The following is an 11,207-nucleotide window of genomic DNA, read 5'->3' as shown; positions in this document are numbered from 1 at the left end:
CTTCCCAGCATCTCTCCCGGAACCAGTGAGGCCAGCGTCCCTCCCAGCACCTCTCCCGCACCGGCGAGGCCAGCGTCCCTCCCAGCATCCCTCCCAGCACCGGCGAGGCCAGCATCCCTCCCAGCACTGGTGAGGCCAGCGTCGCTCCCGGCACTGGCGAGGCCAGCATCCCTCCCAGCACCTCTCCCGGCACCTCTCCCGGCACCGGCGAGGCCAGCGTCCCTCCCAGCACTGGTGAGGCCAGCGTCCCTCCCAGCACCTCTCCCGGCACCGGTGTGGGGATGTCTCTGATGTACCAACTTCGTGCATCCCTCGTGGTGTGCGGAGGGAGCCCGGACCAAGTGCTTCTCTGCTCCCAGGAGAGAAATAACGAGGGTGTCATTAGTTACCTTCCAACACGTTGCTAACAAACCACGTGGTTTGTTTTCCGTGACCATGACGTTCAGCACAAGAGGGGCTCAGGGCCACGCGGTGAGCATCTCTTTGCTGAGTGGGGGGCTCAGCACCCCTGGGAAGGCAGCTGGGGGATGGATGCTGCCCTTGTTTCTGTTGTGTGCAATGGTTGCAATTCCTGGGCCCCTTCCTCTCCCAGAGACTGTCACCTGGGGCCCATTTATGCATTAACTGATTAAGGAAGGACTGTGAAGAGAATAATTAAACGCTGAGCACCTGTCAGGCTCATTGGCTCCACCTGGCCGTCCCCAAACCGGCCCAAATGGCCAGTTGAGTCACCTCAAAACTCGGAGGCTGCTGGCCCTGCTCCGTGCCAGGGTCTCCCTAAGGAAGAAGACAAGGCGGCGGAAGACTCTGGGATTTCTGGCCGGAGGAACCCACGCGATGGCGGAAAAATACTCGTCTTTAAAGCGTTAAACCACTTGATATTAAAGCGTTAAACCACTTGATATTAAAGCGTTTCTTTCCAGGGAAAGGGAGCAGGGGCAGGGGACAGCAGGGGACGCCCGGCTGTAAAGCTCCTCCAGGCGGCAGCTGCTCCGGGTGCTGCCCCCCAGCAACGTGGGGGGAGTGGGGCACCACGGGGGGGTTTGTGGGATGGGGAGTCCTGGGCATCCCACCCACCCCCCCCCCCCCAAACCGGGACTCGCCTGCCCGACCTCTGCGAGGGTCCACGGGGAGCTGCCACCATTCCGGCGCCCACCGCTGCCCTGGACACGCGTGGGGCCACTGGTGTGACCCTGCACCCACGGGGGGGAGGGGGCAGCTGGGAAAACACGTCGCTCTGTGTGCGAGGGGCCAGGACCCCTCCCCACACCTCTCCAGGCTCCCCGAGTGCGGGGAGCTGGGGCCTGGACCCCCCCCCACCCCCCCTCCACGCATGTCCAGACTCCCTGGTCGGGGGGGCTGGGACCCCCAATGCGTGTCCAGGCTCTCTTGTCCAGGACCCCCCCTCCCACGCGTGTCCAGGCTCCCTGGGTGAGGGGAATTGGGGCCAGGACACCCCCCCCTCCCCATGTGTGTCCAGGGACCCGGGGCCGGGACCCCCACCCACGTGTCCAGGCTCCCTTGTCTGGGGGGGGCTGGGACCCCCGGCTACGCATGTCTAGGCTCCCTGGTCGAGGGAACCGGGACCCCCCCCCGCACCCCAGGCGTGTCCAGGCTCCCCGAGTGGGGGGAGCTGGGGCTGGGACCCCCACCACGCATGTCCGGGCTCCCTGGTGGGGGGGGGCCGGGGCAGGGACACACCCCCCCACCCCCCGCGTGTGCAGGCTCCCTGGGGGAGGGCAGGGACCCCCCCCAAGCGGGTGCAGGCTCCCAGGGCCGGGGAAACCGAGGCCGGGACCCCCCCCACGCGTGTCAGGCTCCCCGGGTGAGGGGAACCGGAGCCGGGACCCCCCCCACACGCGTGTCCAGGCTCCCCGGGTGAGGGGAACCGGAGCCGGGACCCCCCCCCCCCACGCGTGTGCAGGCTCCCTGGTCGGGGGGGGCCGGAGCAGGAACCCCCCCCGCGCGTGCAGGCTCCCCGGCAGGGGGAACCGGGATCCCCCCACGCGTGTCTCGGCCCCCGGGTGGGGGCAGGGCCCCCGCGTGCCGGCTCCCCGGCGGGGCGGGGCTGCAGCCGGGCGGGAGGAGCCGGGTCGGGCGCAGGCGCCGCGCCGGGAAGAGCCGCTCGCCCGGGCCTGGCGGTGAGGGCGGCGGGGGGGGGGGGGTCCCGGCCGGGGGGGCTGGCGGTGGCCGGGGATGGGGAGGGGGGCGGTTACGGGGTGCTGGGGGTGCCCGGCGGGGGGGGGGAGAGCGGGGTGTGTGAGCAGCACGTGGGGGGGGGGGCGGGGGGTGCACGGGGAGGGGGTGGCGGGGCGCAGAGCGGCGGGAGGTGCTGTGCGGGGGGGTCCGGGGCGGCGCGGGGTGCTGGGGGGGCGTGGGGGGGATAACAGGGGGCCTGGGCAGCGCAGGGGGCTGGGGGTGCGCGGGGGAGGGGTGCGCAGAGCCACGGGGGGTGCGCAGGGGAGGGGGGAGGGGTGCACAGAGCCACCGGGGGTGCGCAGGGGAGGGGGAGGGGTGCACGGAGCCACGGGGGGTGCACAGGGGAGAGGGAGGGGTGCACAGGGCCACGGGGGGTGCGCAGGGGAGGGGGAGGGGTGCCCAGGCTGCCCAGGGGCCTTGGATGCACCGGGCGGGGGGGGTCAGGGCTGCAGCTGGGCGCACCCAGCCGCACAGAGGACGGGTCAGGTTGGGGGGGGGGGGGGGAGGGGCGAGGCCCCCCCAGGGCCGGGGAGCTGGCAGCTGCCTCTCCATGTGGCCCTGTCCCTCCGCAGGCCTCCTGCCCGCTGCCACCCTGGCGCTGCGCTCCATGGACGGCGTCTTCCTCTCGCCCAACGAGGATGAGTTCGTGGGCAGGATCACGGAGGAGCTGGAGCACTTCATGCTGCAGGGGCAGCACCACAGGTGGGTCTCTCCCCCCCCCCCCCATCCCAGGCGGCCAACAGAGGGGTCTTGGCACGGGGTGACCCGCTCCCCGCTGCCACACGCGGTCCCTGGGCGATGGGACGTGCTGAGCAGGGACACGTTGTGACTTCTGCCTCGTGTTTCTGGGGTGGAAGGGCAGAGGTCCAGCTCGGAGCATCCCTGTGGACCCACATCCGCCGTGCTCCCCCCTCTATCCGTGCTGCTTCGGGCCGAGACGGTTTTGGGGGCTGGGGGCTTTTGCGCCGGCCGCAGCCTGGCCCAGCTCACTGGTCGGCTTGATGAGTTATAATGAAAATTTCGTAATCAAATTGGTTCGTTTCCCCTCTCTGCTGAGGGCTTCCTGCGCTCGGATCCTCCTCCACGGCAGCGAGCTCCCTCGCCTTGGATCGCTGCACCTTTTTTCTTTGGCCAGGCTGGATTTAACTGGACCGGGTCCCCGATCCAGTGAGCTTTGGAGCCCTTGAGGTGGCCAAAAAGGGGGTGTCGGACAGGAGCAGGGGTGGGATTGCCTAGTTCAGCTTGTAGTGACCTTAAATTCATTGCTTTTTAAAAAATGTTTGGCAGAGAAGGCACCCGTGCAATTAAAAAATGCTCAGGGTCGACACTGAAATTGCAGAAACATCTCTAAATACAACGAAATCAAACATCTTTATTCACCTGTTCGTATTCTTTTAGTTGCTGGTTTCTGGAGTGTGCTGAGACTGGGAGGAAGGGGACCGGTGGCTGCCTTCTGCTGGTGCTTCCCAGCCACTCCCAGTACGGGGAGAGGCAGGAATGGGAGTCCCAGCCGCCCCGCCGGTGCTCTGTGTGCAGAGCGAGTGCGTCTGTCTGGGCATTTAGGGTGGCGAAGGGATTCTGGCTCTTGAATACCAGGCAGTCCGGCTTGGCTTTTGGGCTGGGATTTAAACCCTACGCTGGGAATGACTGGGGGAAGAGAGATTAATAAATTCTTGCTCCGTTCCTGTCCTTTTCCTTCCTGCAACTTGCTGACGCCCTCTCCCCCCTCCCCCTCTCCAGAGTGCTGCTGTTCCCCCCCCTCTCCAGTCGCCTCAGGTACCTGATCCACCGGACCGTGGACAACGTGGATTTGTTGAGCAGCTTTTCTGTGGGAGAAGGATGGAGGAGGAGGACTGTCATTTGTCACTCGGCCGTAAGGTACGGTGCAGTGGCTGTAACGGTGCTCCTCTTCCTGTGCTCAAAGGTTTTTTATTCCAGCTTATTATAAGTGCAAAGTTTGTGTGGCACTTCTCCGCAGAGAGGAGGGTGTCCGTTATCGATAGCATCTTCCAGTCATTAAGGAAGCAGAGGCTTTTTTTTTAATTTTTATTTCTTATCTACTGGTTTCTACGTGGATTTGATGTTTTTCCTCCTCTTTCTCTTTTGCAAATACCATGTTCCTTGCGTTCCTCCCCGCTCACATCTTGCCGTTCTCTCTGTCCCAGGCTGCCCAGCGAGACGAGCGACCAAAAACCCAGCGGCAACCCACCGCGCCCGCACCGACCTGCGCAGCCGTGGGGCCGGGGGGGCCGAGGTGGCAGGCTGCGACACGGCGGGGAGATGCACGGAGACAACTCTCGAGCCTGCGTGGGGTCTGGCAGGATAAAAAGGCCGCCCAGGAAGAAGCCGGATAAAGCCCTGTACGTCCCGAAAGCGATGCGCAAGAAGGCGGAATGGGGGGAGCAGGAGGGGCTGGTGGCAGCCGGCACCGAGTCACCGGGGGATGTGGCACCAGAAGAAGAGATTTGCCCTAAAGCTTTGGTCAGGGGCACCCAGGAGGAGCTGGGCGAGTCTGAAGGCAGCCCAGGTGGTGTCTCCTTGGCCCTTGGCAAGCGACAGGAGCCTGGCGAAGAGTGTGTTTCGGGAAAAAGTAACGATGACACCAACAGCGAATGTCCTCCGTGTTGTACGGCTGTTCCGTCGCTGGAGAACAGCAACGTTTTCTCTGGGCAGGAAAGTCAGGATAAAGACTGTTCGGATTCCCTGTCTTCCGTCCACAATGAAAACCCAGCTGAAGCAGAAGAGCAAGGTCTGAGCTGTGACAACGCTGTTGGACCAGAAGGGAGCAAAATCCTGTGCCAAGCGCAAGCTGAAGCCCCAGAGAGCCGGGATGCCGGTGTGTTGGAGTGTGACGAGAGCTCCTCCCTGTCGGAAAGCCCGAGCAGAAACTGCTGCACGGACCCAGCGTGGCTGGTGCTGGAAAACCGAGATAAGAGTTGTGCTGCTGCCAGGAGCCCGGAGAGCGGTGGAAACATGTCACCCCCTGAAGAACAGGGCAAGGACTTTGGGGATGCCGGCGCGGTGGAGGGAGGCGAGAGTCTTTCCCGACTGGAAAGCCAAGATCAGGAGCATCCCGGTGTGGCGCAGGTGGAGCAGCCCCAATGCCAGAACCCCTCAGAAGCCTCGAACGAGCCTCTGGTTGCACCTGAGCCGGTGTGTGGTGCTGAGCCACCAGCTCCTGAGGAGCAGGATGAGCACCGGGTGGCTGCTGCTGTGCAGAACCACAGCGGGAAGGCACCGGTGGTGGATGAGGAGGACAAGGAGCGTTCAGGCTTGGCTGATGCGCTGTGGCATGAGCTGCATTTGTCTGCAGGTGGTAGAGAGGAGAGCGCAGCCGTCGGCGGGCAGGGCAGCCTCGAGGACGACTGCACCGCAGAGCTCTTTGCAGAGGTAGTGTTTTGCTACGGGTATTGCCACGGGGAGGGATTCTGGGGAGAAGAGGTGGCTCGGGAGTCAGCCTAGGGGAAGGCATTCATCCCTGGGAGGAGAATCCCTGTGCCGGGGCTGCTCCAGGCGGCTGCCGAACCTGTTGGCAGGAGCGTGGCCGCAGACGTGGCTCGCAGGGACCAAAGCGGGACCCGGAGGATCGCTCTTCAAAGCGAAACCTTGTCTTGATTTTTTTTTTTTTGTTTGGTTGGTTTTTTTTTTTTTTTTAATATTCTCAGATTGTGGGTAATTTAACCGTGAAGGACATAAGCATCGAGAAGATCAGCTTTGATTATTCCAGCTACGGAGATGCGCAGCTCAGCGAGGGGGATTTTGGCCACGTAACAGAAATCTATGACTTCTCTCCATCACTGAAAACGGAGCACCTGCTGGAGGTGTTCTCGGACTTCCAGTGAGTACCAGAGAGCCTGAGCACATCGGGGGCACAAAGGCAGCACCAACCAGCCTTGAACACACAAGAGAACCTGATACATTTTGCATTTTAGTTTCGCCTTCATGCCTTTCTGTCTTACGCTCTTTCTGTGCCTTTGAGGCTGCTTTCCTGCAGTTTATGCATGATTTAAACCTCGGCTGGTTCTTCAGGGCTTTGTGGTACGCACAGTTATCTACACGCAGGCTTATTCCTGCTGCTCTGGCCTCAGCGAGAGTCTTTGGGAGCTTCTCCGTTAGTGCGTTCTGGGGCCTGAGCGAAATCACGTGCTTACGTGAAGCTTTGCAAGGAAAAGGGCTCGATTCTGCTGCTGGAGATAAGATTTATTATGTAAATATGTGGAGCGGAGCCTTGTGCCTAAGGGAGCGATGCTGGATCAGCAGCAGGACCAGAGCAGAGTTCAGCCCCGCGTTGGTTAAAGGGTGCTCGGTCCAGTGCTGAATTAAACTGGCTTCTCCCAGAGGGCACAGAAATGGTGTCTGCAGGCGCCTCTCCCTCTTCCTCGCCATCCTCCTCCTCTCCTGATACACCTAGATGTGAACACTTTGCTCTGCGGATCCCTGAAATTAAACCCCATGATTTACGTTTTAAATAAGCTACTGTCTATTGCGCGCCTTTCCTCTAATGTGGTTTTTTTTTTTTTTTCCCCACTCGCTGTGAAACTGAGCTGAGAATTGATGGATCTAATCTGAGCAGTCGGTTGTATTGCCTGCGCTGCAGGAAAAGCTTTGAACTCCCTGCTCCCCAACTCACATTTTCCACTGACGCTTTTATTAGTTTTTCACCTTGGTCTCTTCATCCCGAGCTTTGTAAACCACTTATTTTTAAATCGCTTGCTTTTTATTGTAGTTGTCTGAGCAGTCGGGTGGTGTTTGTAAAGCACTACGTAAATGGCGAAGGCTGTTTTGGCGTTAGGACACAGCCTTTGAAATTGAGCTTGATTTTTGGCCGGGGGTTTCTTTGAGTTCTTGGGGCAGCTGATGGGGTAATCGTGTCTTGTGGCCTCGAAAGGGGCACGTCCTGATGTTCTTCTGTTCCTTCTTTTCTTTCCCCTCATGCAAAATGAGGATAATCTTGGAAAAGCACCGGCTGTCTACATAAAAATCTTAAGTACTTTTGCTAACTCAGGGTGGCTGACGGGTTTTACTGCGTGGTTTTGTTTGGTTTTTTTCTTTCTTAGTAATGATTTTTTTTTTTTTTTTTCTTCACTTTTAGTGAGAGCGGTTTCAAAATCCAGTGGGTCGACGATACGCACGCCCTGGGAATCTTCTCGAGCCTGTCTGCAGGTAGCGTGACCGGGGTCGTGGCTGAGCGAGGGAGCACATCGCTGCTGGGGTTTCTCCGCTCTGGCGCGGGGACGCCGCGGTTTGCCATGCCGAGCCGTGCGCTCCTGCTGAGCCCTTGCCCAAGGAGTCACGGATCAGCACGTCTTTCCTCCTGGGCGCTTCAAATTTGGAAAGCTTGAGAAGCTGAAATGACCGCGGTGGCGTGTGGGAACTCCGCTTTGCAAGACCAACAGGTTTTGAATTGGCTCAGATAATTACCAGGGCACCTTTTGTTGAGGGAGCATTTCTAGAATTTAATCTGTTTTGCCACTTCAGTGTGGTTTTTTGGGTGTTTTTTCTTTTTTTTTTTTTTTTTTTCTCCTGTAACTAGACAAAATTCCTGCAAGCCTACAGTCACCTCCTGGGGCCGCAGGTCAGACACAAGCCACTGGACAAACTGACCCTTCTCAGGGACAAACACCCCAAGAAGTTTCCCTCCAGCAGCGTACGGAGTCCGAAAGTTTTATGTTTGTTTCTGGGGATTCAGTCTAATAACGAGAGAGTTGTCTTTTAAAAATTGTGTTTGTATTTTCTGGGGATGCTTCCTGCCCGAGGCACGTCTGGCGTAAGCCTGAGGTGACCAGAACGAATTTAGTTTTAGTAAAAGTCCTGAGATAACATATCAGCTGCTGAAGCTTGAATTATTCAGTCTTATTATACCATGTAATCATTTTTACGATTAAAGCCACTGCTATTCGGTCTGAATTTCAGCAATCTTTGTGTTTTTTTGAAGCATCTCAAGCCTTGGGGCGGCGTTATCCTTCTTTAAAGATCCGACCTTTGATCCACGCAACAAAGCAGTCGAAAATCAAGGCACTTCAGCGACCAAGTAAGGCGATCTTTTTTCTACTATTAGTAGTTGTAGTTGTTGGTTTACCACCCTTCTGTATCCTGGGCGGTCACAATGACAAGTTAAATGGGAAATAGATATTAAGGACCAGTATTTCCTTTTTTTTTTTTTTTTGTTAGGTTTTTTTTTTATAGCTTTATTGGCAAGGCAGGACAGTGAGCTGTGGAGTCTTCAGGTGTGGGGTTTTTTTTGGTTTTTTTTTACAGTATTTCCAGCCAACCTGTATCATAGTTATGTTAAAACTTTGCTGAGTCAGTCACGCTGGTTTCTGCCTGCGGTTGGCACAGGTGAATGTGATGACAAAACCCCTCCGTGCAGAACAAGACTGCGTTATATTCTGCTTACAGGAAAGATAACTACAGCTGTTAACCTGTGCTGAAATTTGCAGTCGCTCTTGCTCTGCCGGCACGGACGGACTGAATCAAAACAGCAGCAAATCCTGTTGTTTTTTGTTTTGTTTTCTCTGGCTGCAGGAAGCGAAGTGTGGCAAATGCCACCATCCTGCCCCGTAAGCTGCTCTGGCTTATTAAATTTTGCCCGGTTAAAGGCCATAGATGAGACAAACCTGACAGCCGTTACATTTGGTGGTTGGCGTAATTTTATTCAGTATTAGGTGAAGGAAAAAAAAAATTAAGCTTAGCCATTAACAGTTTTATTTATTGTATTGCCTTTTAAAATCATACTGTAATCAGTTATACTTGCCACAATAAAGAAATGCCATGAATTGTGTAGCAGTAGAGACTTTGCTGAAGGTACAACCGTACTGGTATTTCCACAGCACGCTGCGGCTGGAACAAATTTCAGTATTAACGCTTTAAAGGGACACTGTCACGGAAGTTCCTGAGTTTTTAAGACTGCTGGATTGAAATGAAACGTCAGAGAAGTGGATTTCTTTTTGCACTCTCCCCGATTCCTGTTGCCGTAGCCGATCGGCACGCTTCTGAATCAGGTTATCAGCTCCTTCTGGGGAACATTATATATAAACTCCGCTTGTATTTGGTTCAAGTTGCAATATTATTTTTTTTCCCAAACACAAATTTGGATCTCAATTAGGTGACAGTGTCTCTTCTTTTTTTTTTTTTTTTTTTTTTTTTTTTTTTTGTAGCTTCGTCAAGAAAGAGTGGCAGTTTTGTTTTCTAAGCTGCGGATAGTTTGAGTCTGCCCCTTTTTCTTTAAGCTGCTGATGGGCTGCCTTTATTAATAACATTTCTGAAAAAGCAAGCAAAGCCCCCATTGCTAACTGGATAATAAAATTGCAAACAGTTGCTGATAAATGATTAGGTACTTGCCAAATCCAGACCGCTGTGGATTTGGTAAAGTTTGGGTGTATTTGGTTCTTGTAAGATGAAACTGTAGCAAGCCAGGTGTCTACCAGAAAACGGAGGTTACTGGCCAAAGACTTTCCCAAAGCATCTGATGTATTTAGCTGATTTTTCAAAAATGCAGCGTTTTTTTTATTCCTTGCTGTTTTTGAAGGATGTAAGACTGCTGGTTGGGATTAATCTAAATTGAGATCAAACTTCCCTGTGCACGGATAGATCGGTTGGACCGCATGCCTTCATTTTGTTCTCAGAGATGTGACTTGCTGAATTATGCCAGGAAGGGTGAGGAAGCTGTTCCTGGAAGCGAACGGGGAACAGTCCTCTCTGCCACTGCAGAGGAGGGCTGGAGCTTAATCATAGCCAAATAGCTCGTGAACTGTCATGGAAAAATCAGAAGTACAAATCTAGAGGCACGTTTTTCGAAAAGAAAAGGCAATTTACTGGATAGGGATAGAATGGTTTGCTCAGGCTCCTGGGCTAATTCTGAAACTAAGGAAATAGAAATCAGCCTTTCCCGTCGGCCAGTCCTACGGCTTAGCCACGAGACTGTTCCGGAACAAGCACTAACTTAATGATTTTCACCCATTTTTACCTAGAGCTCCTTCACCTTGCAAAAGAGAGACCCCAGACTGACACTGCCGTGGCGAAGAGGCTGGTGACCCGGGCTCTGGGTTTGAAGAACAAGCAGCAGGACGTCTCGGGCACCGAAATGCTCCTGCCAGAAGGCTTGGACCAGGAGGAATAAACAGTTTCGGCTAAAAAAAAAAGATGTATAGATGAGCATGGCTGTGACATATTAAACTGCATGCAGAAAAGTGAGTCGCCACGGGGATGTTCTCTTATGGATTAGCAGAATCTTTTCTTTCTGAAGTTGGGAAGGGGGAGAAGTTTACTATTACTGAGATCCTGAGCTCAAGAGCCAAGCCCTGTGAGGGCTGTTAGCTTTTCATTGTGGAGAGCATCTCGCCCTACTGTGTTTCAAAGTGTCTGTTACTCACTGGGGCACTCACAGAGAGTAAGGCTGCTTGTAGAAAAGCCTGCTCTACAGTTTAAGAAACAACAACAAAAGCACTAGAGGAAGGGAATTGTATCTTGTTGGCCAAAATTCAGCTGTAAGCAAGAGCAGAGCATCTGCAGGAGTCAAAAAAAATCTGTTCAATGTTTACTTGGTTGTAACGTTATTGTTAAAATACCCCACAAAACTGACAAGCATTGAATGCAAGTGAGTTTCAGGGTTTTTCCTTATTTACACAGTGTTTAAAGAGCCTGACTTGCTTTGTTAATTGCTTTGTTAGCAGGGAAAGTTGTCACACCCCGATTAGGGAAAGAAAAACCAGAACTTGCCAGTTGTGATTTGCCCAGAGCCTGGTGTGAAGAGATGCTGCAAGACACGGTGTCGTGGCAGCAGCCAGTGAGCACCCAGCACATCTCAGACTCTGCTTTTGCTACACAGCCTGGCACCTTGAGAACAAAATGGAGTTTTCCAACTTACAGTAGGCTAAAAACCTTTGGTAGATGCCACCATCTGGGCCACTGGATAAGTGACAGAAATACTCTGCCAGGCATTAGCAATAGACTTCTGCATTCTTTAAGCCTCACAACATCCCTGTGAGGTAGGTTATGGATAGCACAAC

The 11,207-nt window shown here is 55.0% G+C and overlaps 2 protein-coding genes across 2 annotated transcripts in view; one reads left to right on the top strand and one right to left on the bottom strand.

Moving 5' to 3' along the window:
• The first annotated feature begins 2,056 nt into the window (after positions 1 to 2,056).
• On the top strand, positions 2,057 to 10,738 carry R3HCC1 (R3H domain and coiled-coil containing 1). The gene is made up of 8 exons (XM_040618257.1): positions 2,057 to 2,141; positions 2,772 to 2,901; positions 3,940 to 4,077; positions 4,365 to 5,589; positions 5,865 to 6,037; positions 7,292 to 7,362; positions 8,135 to 8,230; positions 10,170 to 10,738. The coding sequence occupies exons 2-8, from the start codon at positions 2,807 to 2,809 to the stop codon at positions 10,316 to 10,318; spliced, it is 1,947 nt and encodes a 648-aa protein (XP_040474191.1). The 5' UTR covers positions 2,057 to 2,141; positions 2,772 to 2,806; the 3' UTR covers positions 10,319 to 10,738.
• The window catches only part of LOXL2 (lysyl oxidase like 2), a 61,404-nt gene continuing 60,345 nt past the window's right edge, over positions 10,149 to 11,207 (bottom strand). Inside the window, exon 16 of the transcript XR_005831462.1 lies at positions 10,149 to 10,328. The gene's annotated coding sequence lies outside the window, so the exon portion shown is untranslated. The remainder of the gene's footprint in view (positions 10,329 to 11,207) is intronic.

The sequence above is a fragment of the Falco naumanni genome, chromosome 19 (assembly GCF_017639655.2).
Source record: "Falco naumanni isolate bFalNau1 chromosome 19, bFalNau1.pat, whole genome shotgun sequence".
In the NCBI taxonomy this organism is placed as follows: Eukaryota; Metazoa; Chordata; class Aves; order Falconiformes; family Falconidae; genus Falco; species Falco naumanni.
This window is presented reverse-complemented; position numbering and strand designations above follow the sequence as displayed.

Coding starts and splice junctions, on each gene's coding strand:
- R3HCC1 (XM_040618257.1), top strand. CDS start 2,807: ATGGACGGCGTCTTCCTCTCGCCCAACGAGGATGAGTTCGTGGGCAGG. Junction 6,038..7,291: donor GAGGTGTTCTCGGACTTCCA/GTGAGTACCAGA, acceptor CTTCACTTTTAG/TGAGAGCGGTTTCAAAATCC. Junction 8,231..10,169: donor CAAGGCACTTCAGCGACCAA/GTAAGGCGATCT, acceptor ATTTTTACCTAG/AGCTCCTTCACCTTGCAAAA.